We start from the raw sequence: 15,584 nt of genomic DNA, 5'->3' as shown, positions 1-15,584 counted from the left end.
CAGCAGGCTCCACACCCCAGGGCCGGAAAGCCACACAACATTCGGATGAACGCCCGATTTCCACAGAATCGCAGGTCGCGTTAGCACCTCAGCTAACTGCCTGCCTGTGGAAACCCAGCGGGGCCGGGCTGGGGGGCGGGAATCCCGCTTGTCTCAGGCGGGACGGGGCCAGGAACGGGGCTGGGACTGGGGCAGGGACCGGGATTAGGTCGGGGTTGGGACCGCGGCCACACAACTCCTTCCCGTGGGGAGCCCAGGCCCGGCCCCGGCCCCGGCCCCGGCCCCGGCCCCGCCCCGCGGCGAGGAGGAGCCGGGAGCGGGCGGCTCCGCTCGGCGCTGCGGGAGGAAGCGCCTTTCTCCTCCTCCTCCTCCTCCTCCTCCTCCTCCTGCTGCTGCTGTTCGGCCACCGCCGCCCCGAGGAGCCATGGGCTCGGCGGCCGAGCTGCTGCCGCCGCCCGGGGAGTGCGAGCGGGAGGCGGCGGAGCCCGCCCGGCACCGGCGGTGCCCAGCGGAGCAGGTCGGTGGTGGCGGGGCGGGGGCTGCGGGGGGCTCCGGGGGGCTGCGGGGGGCTAGGACCGACACCCACACCCCGACACCCACCCCCCGGCAGACAGCCACCCCCCGACACACCCACCCTGCACCGGAGCCACCGCTGGGCTCGCTCTGGGGGGGGCCCGTCCCCGTGCCTGGAGCCCCTGCTGCCCCCTAGAGCAGGGCTCGGCCCCTGGCTCGAAATCACTGTTCTTAACGCACCTTTATTGACGTTTGTGTTTTCTTTTTTAACTTCTATTTTTAATAACTTAATTGTAACGAGCTGCTCTAACCGCCTTGGGAATAGCCAAGGAAGAGAAATGCGTTATCGCAGGTAATTACACCGGAGCAAGCAGAGCTGCTGGAGTACATCCTGAACTAACTTTCAGACAGATTTCTTTAATTTGATAGTTACTTCTGTTGAAAGTCTGTATAGGCTAGCCCTGTCTGCATTGAACCAGAAATGAGCCTTTCCACGGCTAGAAATAGCTTAGCGTTTGAAAGCGTCTAGCGGCACTGACGGCCAGAAGCACGCCACTTCTGATGGACACAACAAGCGGTTTTTCTCGGTGGCCATTCACGTAAGCCTGTGCGCCTTTCTGGTCCCTTCCCCTGGCAAAGGTGGGCAGAGCAGGAGGGCACCTGGACATGGGGTTGGGCAGGGCATGCTGAGAGGTGTAGCAGTGCCAGCCCTTGAGCGGGATGCTGTGGGGGGTGAGTCGGAAACGCTGACCGGCTCTGGTGCTGTCTCCTGTCACCAGAGCCACCGTCAGGTTGGTCTCGGCTGTCACTGCTCCAGGCCTTGGCGCCTCATGAAGCAGGGGAGTCTCCAGGTACATTGGTGCGGCTGCAGGAGCAGTGTAGCAGGAGGCCATTCAGGCTGGAGAACCGCTTGCCCTGCTGCTAAAAGCGTTTTGAAATGAACTTGGCGAAGGCACCGCTCGAGCGGCCAACCTTCCCGTAAGTTGAGGCATCGCGTTTGGATAGCCAGGCAGAGATTTTAAATAGGCTGAGAGAAAAAGGGAGGAAATGCTTTCCATTTACTGGAAATGTGCCGCTGTTGTTAGTGTGTGTGGTGGTGGGTTTTTTCTGGATACTGGGGTGCCAGCACTGGGACAAATAATAAACTTGATTTAGAAATTAAGAATATCAATTGCCTTCACTTAAAAATATATGATGAACTATATGAAAACATATATAACCATGGAAATATACTATATAATAGTAAAAGTAATCATAACTTGTAAATATGAGTGTTTTATTTTTATCTGTATATGGGGAAGGAGAATCTGGAGCTAGCAGTAGCAAGATCTGTTGCAAACCTGGGCTTCAAGAAAAGCAGAAAAAGCAGAAAGGCCAAGGTTCTCTTGAAGTAAAGAAATAGACGAGAGCAAATCCTTTGGCCTTTTACGAGGGGTTTTTTTAAGTGGTGACCTGGGGCTGGTACCCTGGGGGTTATTTTATTTTTTCCCCATTTCCTCCCAAATGAACTCACTTTGTGTAAGACCCTACCTACTGGTATAATTCTAAAATAATACCTTCCTGATTAGCAGGACATAAATAATACTATATACACTTTTTTTTTTTAATGAGAATAGTCTCTAGGAAATCTATTTATGAAATGCCAAACCCTCTGGCTTTAATATTGTATTGAAGCTTATTACAGTAAGGACAGCGAGAACGTGCCTAATGAAGTTAGTGAGAGGTACATTTTTAAAAGACTAAAAGGGTGTGTTACTAAATGTCGTACCTGGCCTACGAAATTCATTACTGCAATAGGCTGTAGAGTTACCTGCTTCAGCAATTAGATTAAAACCTGAACCAGATGATAATGTGATTAATATTCTTTGTAGGTTTGCATGCAAAGATGAGAATGATTAAACTTTGAAGCGCTGCGGAACCAGAGTTGTTTTCTTCCACCGTTCTTTTATTACGCTGCTGGTGTGACAATACTGTAAATGTTATCGGGGTAAGCCACGAAATGGGAGTAGAAAGGTGAAATACACGGTGGTGTGCGATAACAAAAGGTGAGGCAAAAGTCCCGTGTTACGGTAGGACGTGAGGTAGCGTTAGCAGCAGTCACAGTGCCTGAAGTGTTTATAGGGGCTTGGAAGCCAACCTGTGTTGGCTTTCAGTGCAGGTAAATTCTCGGGCTTTAAAAGCAGGGTGAATCAGGGTGGCTGACTTGCTATGACTCTGTGAACTGTCAGCTGTAACTGATGCTGGTAAAGGCAGGGCTCAGGAGACTTCCAGGGGCAAGCATGAAATCTTTGCTCAGCTCACACCAGACCAGTTTTGTTTTCAGTAGTCGTCTGTCATCAAACTGTTTTGCAGGAGAAAAATTCCATGAAAATATATATATATATATATATATATATATATACTTTTTTTTTTTTTCTCATAGATAAACCTGTACTGAGAATGTTCTGTCTAGGCTGTAATGGGTTTACCCTCTTATAATCTGTTTAAGTTGAGGGCAATGGCAAAATTCCAGGTTTGCTTCACTGAAGCTAAGATTTCCACCTTGAGCTGGTTGAAGATAAACAGAATCCCAAGTGTTGTCAGACAGCTAAGCAAAACCATCCTCCGAGATGGTATCTAAATGTGGAGCTAATATGCGATGTGTGTATTCACACGTAGGTAAATTAGCTTACGGTCACCCTTTTATTAACCTGTGTTTCTGACTTTTTGGGTTGCTTTATTATTTTGAACAGCATTTTATCTCTGTAAATGGAGTATTTTACCGTTTAATAGATGGATTCAGCTTTAGAAGAACTATTATTAAAAAAAAAAAATGGTGTTGCCCATCGAGAATTATGTTGAATATGTATGGATATCTTAGCTGAAGGTTTTCAAGTCCTGAACTTTTTGCGTAAGTTTCCAGTGTACTGTATCACTAGTATTTCTCCAGGATGGAGAGAATCAGCTGAGACAAAATTAGAGGGTGCTTTCAACAGCATCATGGTCTCTCTCATAGAAACGTTTCATTGTCCTGTAGCACACTGACTGCGCCACAGATCTATACTATATTGCCTGGAACTACTTAGTTTCAGTCACAAGTCAGCACGTGGCAACTGTGGTGCCAAAGGCTAGAAATTTACTTCTAATTTATTCTGCACCAAGATGAAAAAGCTGAAAATTGAAGGCTTTTCCTGCTTGCCCTTGTTGGGATTTGTTTCCAAACTGAAAATAGCAATACCTGGCAGGAAGGGCTTATTCAAAAATTCGTTCTGGATCTCCTAGAGACTTTAACTCCGTTGCAGAGGTTCATAACTACACAGTAATAGCTTTCTAAAAATCATTATTGGGTTTTCTGAGCGTTGGTAGTGTTTTAAGAGAAAACAAGCCTTCAGATGTGCTTGTAGCACCTGCACTAGGTAGCATAGCATGCTCTGCTTTAATAATATGAAGATCCTACTTTGTTAAAAACAAAAGTGTTCTGGAGAAAGAAGCAAACTGAAATGTCTCCTCCCTAGGAGGAAATACTAACCGTTGCTGCATTTCACAAGCCAGAGGATTAATACCAGGCTGGCCGTACAGCTGACTGCAACCTTCTGCTGGCTCAAGCAGACCGCTTTGAGCGGGGAAACCTTGATAAAACAAAATCCCGGGGACATTGTTGCTAGGTGCAAGGCGAAGATGGTTGGAAATGACTTTTGGTCTGGTCCCTGAGAGAAATCAGGGCATGGCTGGGATGGGGTCACGGGGACCCCACAGCAGGAGGAGTGCCTTCTGCAGCCGAGGGAAGGGCACGGGCGGGCGGCAGTGTCCCATGCCGGGGGAGGCACCCTCTCCTCTGACCTCCCGTACACGTGTTCGGGTGCACCACTCTCACGTTTGCTGCCGAAATAGTGGGGGAGCTAATACGTCGCTCTTGCTTCTCTTATGTTGTTGCTTGTTTCTATAGAAACATCTTGTTTCTACTTCGTAAATGGTGTCTAGGTTCTTGCTGTGAAACAAACATTAACCCAGTCTTCATTCTGCAAGTTTTCATTGAAACTCCCTGTTACAGGATGGTACTGTTATTGATAGCTGTTGTAAAGTAGCTCTAGTATTAAGATTTCCTCTGTGTTTGTTGCATTCCCCCCTCCCTCCACCCTAGGAACGAATCGAACTTAGTTTTTCCACTGCCTTGTTTTTCATTTGGAAGTGATTTATGACCTTTTTTTCCCCCCTCATTTTCTAATCTATTAATATTTTAATATTTACATATCAGATTAAAGTTAACCTGGAGAAATGAGCCTGGGTTGATGTTCTCCAGACAGTTTAAATGAAGTGTGTTTTCTTAATAGTCTGCTGGCTGAGTGTCAAGATGTTTTTACCACTTAGTTACAAGGTCACACGCTAAACATTAGTTACGTGCGAGTGAATATCACACAGGGATGCAGTTTGCTTCCCACTACAATGGAAGAGGAAGGAAGGAAAAAAAGAAACTTTCCAGTAAAGTTATTTGCCATTCTTGGGCAAATTTCACTTTTAAAAAGCCTGTCCGTGGCAATACACTGGGCAGTCAGCTGCCTGAATATAAGGAAAATCGGGTATTTCATTCCTCCTCGACTTACGCGGCTGGCAACCATCAGACATCAGCAGCTGTGTGCCACGGTTGCACTGCACAGAAGCTGGTCTCTTATTTTGGAGGGAAAGGGAGCTTGTGGTTTCTTCTGGCATAGCCTCTGTCATCTGCTTGCTTGCTTCTCATATGTTTGAGTAAGACTGAGCTCAAAGTATTCTCAGTTTTAGTTTGCGATCTCTGAAAGGAGATGACTTTGTGAAGATGCCTTTTCCGTGCTTTAGTGTCTAAATTTCAAAACTACGGGAGTATTTTTCAGGAGGTACGCATGTTGCCAAAGCCATGTCTTAGTGGCTTTTTTGACATTGAAGTACGTGCGGGCTTCAGCTGTCAGACACACCACCTGTTCCCTGCGGTAAAAATAGACACGAGTGGAGGAAAATAGATCGTGAGAACTTAAATACTGGCAGAAGAAACTTTTTATGTTGAAAAAAAGTGCAGGTGTATATATGATAGCGAATTTCTTGATTACAAATTTTTAATGTTTCATTTAGATGTTGTTAAACACATTTGTTACTAAATTCCAAAGGGGGTTCTTTCCTATCTAACATGGAAATAATTGTCTTAAACATGCCATCTCTCTTTCTTTTATAACAGTAAATGTGACCGGTTATGATCTGAGGTGTGTTAGAAATGGTTTGGAGACACTGCTGCTTTTGTGTTTGAGGTGAACTCGATGGCTACCTTTTTCTTACTTCCCTCTCTTTTTCTTCTTCCCCAACAGCATTTTTCCAAACTGTACAAGCTATTTCACAACCATTTACATCCACAGCACCTGGAGGGCAATTATGTGCCCGGTCCATTAGGCTTCTTTCCCTTCCATTGTAGGAGCTCACATTTGTGTAATGCGCTTTTGGGCAGCTGATGCAAACAACGAGGAGCTGATAGAGTTGAACTCAGCCTGGTGGTGTTGCTTAGTCGAGTGCAGGTGGGAATTTTTCAAGGTGTCCGAGCAACAGAAGGCTCTTAGGACTTCTTCAGTTCATTAATCATGAGAAATAGGAAGAAGGATGTTATTTGGTTTGTTTTGAATGTTGTACCTTCAGAGTAGTTGAATTTAAAAAACAAAATAAAACTGATTCTTCAGGTGGAATAGATTCCGTACGTTCATCCACTCCATCCTGCTACAGGACAGAGGCTGCTCAGCTTCGTCTATTTATTTGACTCAGGTCAGTTATTCGGGATTTTTTTCACATGTGTGTGCGCCCCACACAAAACAAACCAGGTATGTTGGGTAGGTGCATGTCCCCTCTAGACCTGTTCCTGACCTGCATCCTCCGAGGGCTCAGGAAGCAGTGAAATACAGTCTGCAAGTCATCAGTGGTAGGTGCTGAGTGCCCCCAGCAGTTTGAGGAAAAAAGACCTTGAACTGAGCATGTTACACGTAAGAGGTGCCTTAAAGGATTGTGAAAAGTTCAGTGCTAAATTTATCCTTCTCTCCTAGTGAATGCAGGTGAAGCCTTTCGAAGGTGGTTTCTTTGGGGAGGGTTATGTTCTTACAGGACCTCGTGTTCCTCTGCATGAGGTCAGCTCAGGAAAGGCGCTGCTGCCAGACTGATAGCGAACGGCCCCTGCTCATCTTCTGGAAAACGCAGACGTCCCGTGGGCTTTCCTGAACTTCGGTAGCTTGGATTTGAGTGAACGTGGTGGAAGCCTGCCGTAAGCTAAGGTAGTGGTCAGCATACGTATAATTTTGTGGGTTATGTTGATGACAAACGTGACTGGTAAAGCCACCGCCAGATGTTCACTGGATTCAGTAGGCTGAGCTGACTTAACCTTTTCAGCTGCTTTAAAGCTAGGCCAGAAAAACGTCCTGTTACATGGGAGGGTTCGTCAGCAGTGCTCGAGGGAATGGGGAGCACACGCTGCGCTGGGGGCTGGCAGAGCTCGTGCTCAGCATCTGCTCTGCGGGCTCTTCAGAGGCTTTTATTCTGAAAAAAATAAAAAGGTCCTTTTCTGGCATCCTGCCTCAGGGAGGGGTTCATCAGGTTCTCCTCAGAGCGTCTAAAGCCCCGAGCCGTTTGGCTTTAGCATCTGGGTAAAATTTGGTTACAGCATTCCTGTAGTAAGGTTTGTCAGCTTTGGATCTCCAAGTCCTGCCTTTTTGCCAGTAAATCGCGAGAGGCAGTCAACAACAGCTTTACAGCTGAAAATACCTCATTTTGAGCACGGAGGTTTACTTTATAACACCAAAAATCTGAAGCGACAACAGAAAGCGGATCGTTGCAGATAGTGCCGCGGGCTCGTGACCAGCACTTCCCCTTTCGTTCCACGTGAGAACTCTGTGTTTAATTGTAAATAACTTCAAGTCAAAGTAGAACCCAAGCACTAAATATTTGAAAAGGAGAAAACAGAATTATCACAGTATTCATTTGAAGGCGTTTAAGGAATATAAAATGAAAAGGAAACTGAGGCAATGAAGCCATATGCAGCGGCTGTACCGTTGTATAAAGAAATACACTAACGGAATTAGCTTAAGGGCGTTGATGGTCCCATTAAGCCTAAAATAGCATCACTTAGGTTTAAAATTTATTTAAATCACAGTAAACAGTAATTCATTACAGCAATTGGATAAGAAACATTAGGTTAGGAAACAAATTCAATCGGCATTTCTAATAGTTTGCTTTTAGCTCCATTCAAGCAGTAGAGTGCCATTCTGTTTTATCCTTCAGCAATAATCCTTTGTATTTAGTGAGGAGGGGAGAGACGTTGGGAAGACAGTGCTGCTGTTCTCTGTCAGCAGGTATTTTGGGTGTGCATCCATTTGTATCTCTGGTTGCGCTTCTGTTCCCACATCCCCTCCGAAATTCTTCATTGCTCCTGTATTTCAAACGGTGAGGAAAGGCAAGCGGATCACTGACGATGAGGTAGATCTCTTACCTTACCTCCTGCAGTTTGGCAAATAAAGTCTGGTGGTGCCCCCACTTGTTAGCTACCGGGGGAAGAGCTGCTGTAAAGCCTTGAATGCTTGCTTTCTCTGTAGCTGTTGCAGGTAAAGAAATTCCCTCTGCTCCCTCTTTATAAGCAAAAAAAATCCTTTAAAAATGAAGTTAGGAAACCAAGTCTGGGTTGTTGGTTTTTAAAACAGCGACATTGAAACAGAAACTTTTTTTGCTTTTTAATGGGAAAGCTTTGTGTTGTTTTGTTGGAGAGGGATCTGGTCAGTACATCTCTCTTCCTACGTTTTTCTTCTGTGGCAATGTCTTTCTAGCCGCAGGCTGATTCAGCAAGACTGAGTCCAGCGGGAGTTGAGACAACAGGGAGCTGTGTACCTACTGAAGGCAGGCACCATCTACAAATGTTTGGAAAAGTACTTTAGGAAAAAAGGAGACATTTGGTTCTGAGGATGTGGTCAGAGATACGGGCACACCTGTATAACTGTACGCGGTTTTACTGTCTTACTGAAAATTAATGAGAGAAGAACTAGCTGCAGTGTTAAAAGCTTTTCTGATGCTTTTTCTTGTAGCAATTTGGAGTATTGTGACATTACTGATGCTTGCCCGGATGGTCTTCTTTTAGTTCCACCTCTGAAGAAACCTACGTGTCTAGTACGTAAAATGAATATGCAGTAATGAAGAAAAATATGCCATCTGTGTTTTACAGTGGATCATCTGTTTTCAGTTGCACTTGTTTTTTTGCTGAGTTGCCTGAAGCAAGACATACTCAGCATGGATCAGCTGTAGTAGGCTTTGAAATTTTGCAAATTCCCATGATCCTTCTGAAAGTTTTTGTAAGCTATGTAAAATATTTGGAAAAATGGCTTGACACTTGTTTTGTACCTCAGCACGTCCTTTTCAGTCTCCTTGCCTAGAAACATGCTTCGTGTAATTGCTCTAGGGGTTCACGAATCCACCCTGGTTTGAGAAGGAAAGGTCGTCCAGGTGAAGCGGAGCTGGAGCTCCCCCCACTCGCTCTGGGCGAGGCTTCTAGCGTGGTAGGAGTGCTGTCACTAATCCAGAGCCACAGAAGGGATTTGCTTATTAATTTGTTTTTCCTCTCCTGGTTGCAGTGGCTGCTAGCTTGACGCCTAAGCTGCTTCTCGGGCACATGTAGTGGTTTCTCTGCGTGCATGAGATGTTTCTCTCAGGCGTGGTCTCTGTACCGCTTGACGAGAGCTGTTCTCTGCTCTCCTTTGCCGTCCCAGAGGATGGATGTTTCCTTCCCAGCACATCCCTTCTCTTTTCCCTAGTTGTTGCCATCAATTCATCACTTAGGCTAATAGTACGGCGTTTCTGCTCTGTCTCCCTGAGCTCTTTGAGGAGAGGAATGAGAGCTGCTATGAAAATGCCTCATTCCTAGGGCAGCAAGCACCCTGCCACTCAGAGCCTGCTCCTGCAAGCCTGGGCTTACTTACCAAAGAGGTTCTACCTTTCCTGGAGAGACTGATGTTGAAACGCTGGAATTAAAGAGAAATTAATAGCTGCTTGAATTATTAGCACTATTAAAGGCAAAATGCTGAAAAATGGAGGTTTCATATCCACTGAGGTGGGGAAAAAATGACCTGTGCTTGAGAAGCAGGCTGAAAAGAGGAAAGGTGGGTGGCTGTCCGTGTGTAATGTCAAGCGCTGCGATTCTCCAAGGTTAGACTCTTCTGTAGAAACACACAGAAATTGCATACGACACTCCTTGCTGTTCAGGCTTCCTGCACCCCTCCCTTTCTGGGATTCAGTGCCAAAGCTTAAACCAAAATCTTTATGAATATGCAAATAAGAAACTACCCAGGCGCACACAGCTGAGGGACTGCAGGGTTTTGTTTTGTTTTGTTTGTTTGTTTGTTTGTTTGTTTCCCAGTAGCATTTGTGGTGGTTTGCCCAGCCTTCAATTGGTCAGAGGGTTACACATTATGGCCTGAAGTTTGGCTTAGAAAAAAAAGGCACTGGCTTGTTTGCTGCAGGAATGGGAATTCACTTTATGTCTTGCTGTCTAACAGAGAGCCCGGTGCTGCTGTGGGGTAGGGTTTCTGTTTCTTACCAAGACTGTGCCGTGTAACCAGGGACGCAGAGTGGCTTTCATCCTTGGAGATTTAATTGAAGATGCACATGTGCTTTGAATCCAGGAGTGGACTAATTGCACGTAGGGTTTACAGGCAATTTGTTGGACTTATTGATCAGCTGACTGAAATATTGATGAGTAGCTGCTGTTTGTGTTTTCATTGCTGCCTAATGGAAGGATTAACAAACTCATGTTCATCATCTTGAAAGTGTGCTCACCCCGTCATACCCAAACACAGGGCGGTAAGGTTTTGTGCAAAGCATCTCTGGACGTTGGGGAATTACAGAGGGGATTTCAAGCTCTCTAATCTAGTTACAATACACATGTTGAAACAGTGCCTTTGACGTATGGTTTTTGCTGTGAACCGTGCTATCTTCATCTAAAGATGTTCTGCCGTGCCGTGAATTTGCCCCATCATTTTTCATTTTGGGAATGCTGCAGAGCTTTCTCTCTCTCTGCTGTGTTTCCTGGTACCACCACTTCGGTCTGTCTTCCCATGCCCGCCTTGCACTCTTTTCTCTGCCCTGTTTTACGTGTCCCGAGTTCAGACCAGGCAGTCTCATCCTTCACGCTGTACCCAAGTCACAAGCTGCAAAGCCTTTTCAGCTTCTCGATCTAAGAAGTAAATTATAGTGTGTATATCCTATGTTTATGCATTAAAATATAAACTGCTGAGCCTTGCTCACATGAATCATCGTAATACGAACTGATTGTGCAATACATTCCTTAATTTTGTCTTCTATCCGCAGGTCCAACAAGAACAAAGAAACCACACCGCAGAACCCGTAGTAGATGATTATAAAAAGATGGGGACTCTCTTCGGCGAACTAAACAAAAGCCTTATCAGAATAGGCTTCACAAGGATGTATTTTGGAGAACGGATAGTAGAACCCGTAATTATTATGTTCTTCTGGGTCATGCTCTGGTTCGTTGGCTTACAGGCTCTTGGACTAGTTGCTGTTCTGTGCCTTGTCATTATTTATGTACAACAATAAGGTTTTGCAGATGCCTGTTGGATTATGTATTTAAACACTGTCACTATCTCGGTGGATTTGTATGTTTAAGTAAATGGGTGGCACATCAAAAGTTGCAAAGCTTTGAATTGTATTTTGCTGAACTTCTGAGGTTTGGGATGAGGGGAACTAAAATTATCAATTCAAAGCAAAGTCAGTAGTTCTACTACAGCTTTGAAGGGCAAAAAGTGAGCCGTTCTTCATCTAATGGTGTCCAGAGTAATGTACCCTTTTCTACACCCTTGGGGCCTTAGTCCCAGGACTGGCCTTTTATCCCCCACCCTGCAATGCTCTTGTTTTGCATAGTGAAAACTTCCTGTCTGGTTTGAAGAGGGCAGTGGACGTGAGCGTCCTGCTTCATTGCCGGGAGGGCTGTGTGCTGTTTGTTCTCTGAATCTGCATAATTTGCTAGTTTGTTGCTGAAAAAGTAGATACACACGAGGGAGGCTTGCTAAGAAACCTCCAATGACAAACGCTCAGAAGATGGACACAGCTTCCTGACATGAAAGCACCTCTGCTTCAGTACAGTTTATACCAAGTTTTCCTCCAGGAAGCAAGCTATGCCAGAAAAATGCTTTTATACTAATGCTGGTGACTTCACGCGAGACTTCAGCTGTTGTTTAGGGCTAGGGAATAATCATAATCCCATTTAGCCAAATGGTCTAATGCAACTCTGCCTTGGTTTTGGAAATGTGCTCAGCTCCTGCTGCTTTTTTTTTTTTAATCTTGCTCTTCCCCTCACACCTCCTTCTGAAGACAAGTATTTGGCTAATTCATGGACTTTGCAGGTAGTTATAACTGCAGTGTTGGGAATTTGCCATTCCAGACAGCGATGCTAGAATATTGTCTGCTTCCTCTGGGGTCCTGCACGACGTGTCTGAACAACTAGCCAGGGAATCGACAGGCGCTGTTAACGCTTCCCTCATCTGCTGCACTGTGCTCCCAACACGAGAGAGAAGATTTGTGTGCATAAATAAATCAGGCTTGTTTCCTCATGCAGGACAAGAATGTAGTTGAAATCAAGTGGTCGTTTTATTTAGCAGTCTTAATTGATTTATTTCCAAAATAGGCAATAAAATGTGTATCTGTAAAATGCGTATCTATAGGTGGGTGTCATGGGCAACACAAATATGAGAATAGGATATATATATATATTCAAAAGTAGGTGCAAAATTCTCCCTGGCTCCCTAGGAGCCACGCCAAGGATGTATTGGGTATTTCAGAGTGAGTTGAATGTGCTCATTTAAAGGAAAATAGTAAAATGAGACAGAATCATTACTAAATAGGCTACAAGTTTAACATCTGTTGTACATTGCTTCTAGTTGTTGTACATTGCTTTTTAACTTAATTACAAAGTTGACTTCATCTATGGCAGAATGAAATTATACATTATTTAGTGATATAATATCAGCTGTGAAATTTACAGAAAACTACTTAAGCTTTTGCAGTGTTTTGTTTTGATTTTTTTTCCCCCCTAAACGTTTTTATATTAGCAGTGATCAACAACAGATAGTTTTTAGTTCAAAATGCTAAGTCTTTTCCAAAGACTTTTGAAGTTAAGGGTAGCTCCCTTATGGTCCCAGCCCTGCAACTGGATTCACAAGGCAGATTTTATGCCAGTATGGATCGTGTTGGTTGCTGGGCTCAACTTCCAAGGCCTTTGGCCCCAGTCCTTACAGACTTTCCTGTTGGTGTACTGACTGCTATTTAGTGCTCTGAACTTTACAGCACTTGGCTCCTTTGAAGTCTTTACGTGCCTGAATGCCACCTGTAGAAATGTCTCAGCTGGTCTAATGAGTAGCTGTGTTGTGAGGAGTCGTGTCTCCTGTCTGGATCTGATGACCTTGACTGTGGATCGGGAGACTCTGGTGAACTGGTGTGACTGCATGGCTGTGGGAAGAGGCCTGGGGCTTGCTTGGATGGCACCTGGTTAAACAGTCACGCTGATGGCAGGGAAGTGTTTGGCAGCAGAAGGTGCTCCTAGATGCAGGGGGTTGTTATTCGCAGCTGCAAGTCCAAAAGCAAACAGCAAGTCAGCAAGTACACACTGAACTCAGCGGCAGGAAGCTCTGTACTCAAGTGCCTATGGGTAAACTCTGGTTTTTGTTTCAAATCCTTTAGAAAGCAGAACATCTGCTTATACCTTTGCATATTTGTATGGCTACAACGGTGGTTTTATGTGTATTCTTCTCCTGTATAAGGGCTATTCTACAAAAGCATCTTGTCATTTAAAATAAAATCCTTCCTTTCTTCCCATAGTCAAATTACTGTTCAGAGAAGCTCATCCAATTCCTTTTGTCTTGTGGGAAAGCGTCGATGTGATACCCTCGTTGCAGTAGCACTTGTGTGAAGACGCTGTATTGTGACACGGCATATAGTATTTTCTTGAAGCGGTGACTTTGCTCTGTACGTAAGGAATGGGGAGCAATGAACCAAGGGTGTGAGTGTCGAGCTGAGGAAATTGTTTATATGCATGTAACCTTCTATTACGTTCATCACTGTGGCTGGTTTGCTCATGGAGTCATTTCAGTTATTCTTTTCATGTTCATGTCTCTATACCTGTGCTGTACGGAAAGGTAGCTTTTGGACTAAAGTTGTGTACAGTGAATACTTGACATTGTTTCTCTTGTGGGTGATAATGTTGTCTTTCATAGAAGTTTTTAAACTTTTTAAAACCCAAAAGAATAGTTCTCTTAATGGAGTTAGATTGACTGAAAATGAAGAAAACAAGCCTTGCATGGAAGATACCCCTCACCTTCCATTGTCTGCCTTTTTGGTTTCATACATTCCATTGTATATAAGAACTTGCATAGTCTTTTTTTACTATTATTATTTTTAAAGCTATTGCTATGCTATCTCCCTGCCAGTTGCAGGGAAAGAGACATAAGGAATAAAGGGGACTGAGATACGGTCAGACGCAAAGAGTGGAAAATGGAATGCAGTGAAGTGGTGCTTATATGGATTATAAGAAATCTGATTGTAAACCTGTGCCAAAAGTGAGGAGGAAATGGGTGAACAGTCCTTGCATTGTGTTCTTCCTTCCATCCAAATGTAGTTGAAGGCAGTGGGAGCACCAGGCATTCCAAGAATGTCCCTAGCTGAAAAGCAGAAGGTTCATTTAAAAAAAAAGTCACTTTTGTCTGTTTATATTGGTATATATGATTATCGGAACTGAAAGTACCTGGATGCACGTGGGCGTAGGGACTGTATGAAGGAATTTTGTCCCCTAAATCTGCATTAAACAACAAATGATATAATTTCTGTTGGTCAATGTAACATATGAAAAGCTTTTTATATAACCTCTGTTTTTTAAAGGATGGACTCTTTGGTACTGTTTCACACCTGCCAAATGCATAAATGTCTGAACTACTGTGTACAGAGAAGAAACTGCACGAAGGAGAATCTTGGAGGACCCTGTTTGCACTGAAAAATCATCCCATTGAAACTGTCATCTAAAAAGCAAAACTCACGTTTCTTAAAAGCTCTGTACTAAATGAATCCTATGGAAAGCACTTTGTTATTCTTTGTAATAAAAAGTCTTGTCAACAATGAGAACCGAATTCTTTGTGGTTCTTTGTTCAAGGCTGACTCCTTTCCAATCTCATGGTAGGCCCAGATGAAGCAGGGCAGCATTCAAATACATGCTGAAATAGTTCACTTGCAGCTGCTGGAGAAAGAGCTGCAGGACAAGAGCTGAATAAACTATCGTGTCTCTATGGGTGAGTGTACAGCAAGTTATGCTGGAAAGCAAAAATAGAACTAGATGTTAACAAATAACGGCAATGTTGTGGTGCAAAGTAGTTCTTATTTCCTGGCATATCTCTTAATTTTGCACCCAGTGCAGCCCTTGGAGGAACCAAATGTGGTCAGCGGCGTAAAAAATAGTGACAGTTGCAGTGCCACAAGAAAGTTTGGGAGTTTTCAATTATTTTTTAAATACTTAAACAACAACATATGGTCCAAAAGAAATCCACTTTTAACTTCATTCTTTTTTTCTTCTTTTTCTGCAGCTCAGAAGGATGCTTGTTCTGCCAAGTCCAACAGGCACTTAACTGTGTTTGTGTTGCTCAAGATGCACAGCGAGTTAAGTACTAGAGGTTTTCTAAAAGTAGCAAAGTTTAATTTTAGTCCTTCAAACTCATATTAGCGGTCATGTGTAATATAAGTTAGACTCGTTGCTGGAATAAAATCAGGCCTTCAGCGTTTTTATTTCCAAAGAATTATCTTGGCCAGCCCTATTATTGGGCGTACGCAACTTCACCAACCTGGCTTTGACTGGCTGCCGAATGTGCTGTCTGTCTACGTGCTGTAGAAGTGGCAGAGAGGGGATTTCAGTATTCTGTTTGATTCTTTTCATCCTGAGCTTTAGGCTGGGCCTTGGGAGCTTATTTCTGAGCCTCTCCACCCTGCCAGAACTGGCACTTTCATCCCCTTTCTACTTTTCTTATTTCACTCTGTAGTAGGGTTATTCACAAGAA

The 15,584-nt window shown here is 44.2% G+C and overlaps 1 protein-coding gene across 2 annotated transcripts; it reads left to right on the top strand.

Annotated features, from left to right (window-relative positions):
- The first annotated feature begins 285 nt into the window (after window positions 1-285).
- On the top strand, window positions 286-14,661 carry FAM241A (family with sequence similarity 241 member A). 2 transcript variants are annotated; one of them, XM_083833426.1, is made up of 3 exons: window positions 6,777-7,968; window positions 8,568-8,649; window positions 10,843-14,661. In XM_083833426.1, the coding sequence occupies exons 1-3, from the start codon at window positions 7,964-7,966 to the stop codon at window positions 11,086-11,088; spliced, it is 333 nt and encodes a 110-aa protein (XP_083689552.1). In that variant the 5' UTR covers window positions 6,777-7,963; the 3' UTR covers window positions 11,089-14,661. The 2 variants fall into 2 exon arrangements, with proteins under 2 accessions (XP_083689551.1, XP_083689552.1); XM_083833425.1 differs by lacking the exons at window positions 6,777-7,968; window positions 8,568-8,649 and adding an exon at window positions 286-517.
- The last annotated feature ends 923 nt before the right edge of the window (window positions 14,662-15,584 follow it).

This window comes from Anser anser (genome assembly GCF_964211835.1).
Source record: "Anser anser genome assembly, chromosome: 4".
Lineage (NCBI taxonomy): Eukaryota > Metazoa > Chordata > Aves > Anseriformes > Anatidae > Anser > Anser anser.
The sequence above is the reverse complement of the archived record's forward strand: the minus strand, read 5'-3'. Positions and strand labels throughout refer to the sequence as shown.

Bases quoted from the DNA above. Each gene is read 5' to 3' on its own strand.
- FAM241A (XM_083833425.1), top strand. From the start codon at position 425: ATGGGCTCGGCGGCCGAGCTGCTGCCGCCGCCCGGGGAGTGCGAGCGG. The intron at 518-10,842 runs GTCGGTGGTGGC...TTCTATCCGCAG, and splicing joins GGCGGTGCCCAGCGGAGCAG to GTCCAACAAGAACAAAGAAA.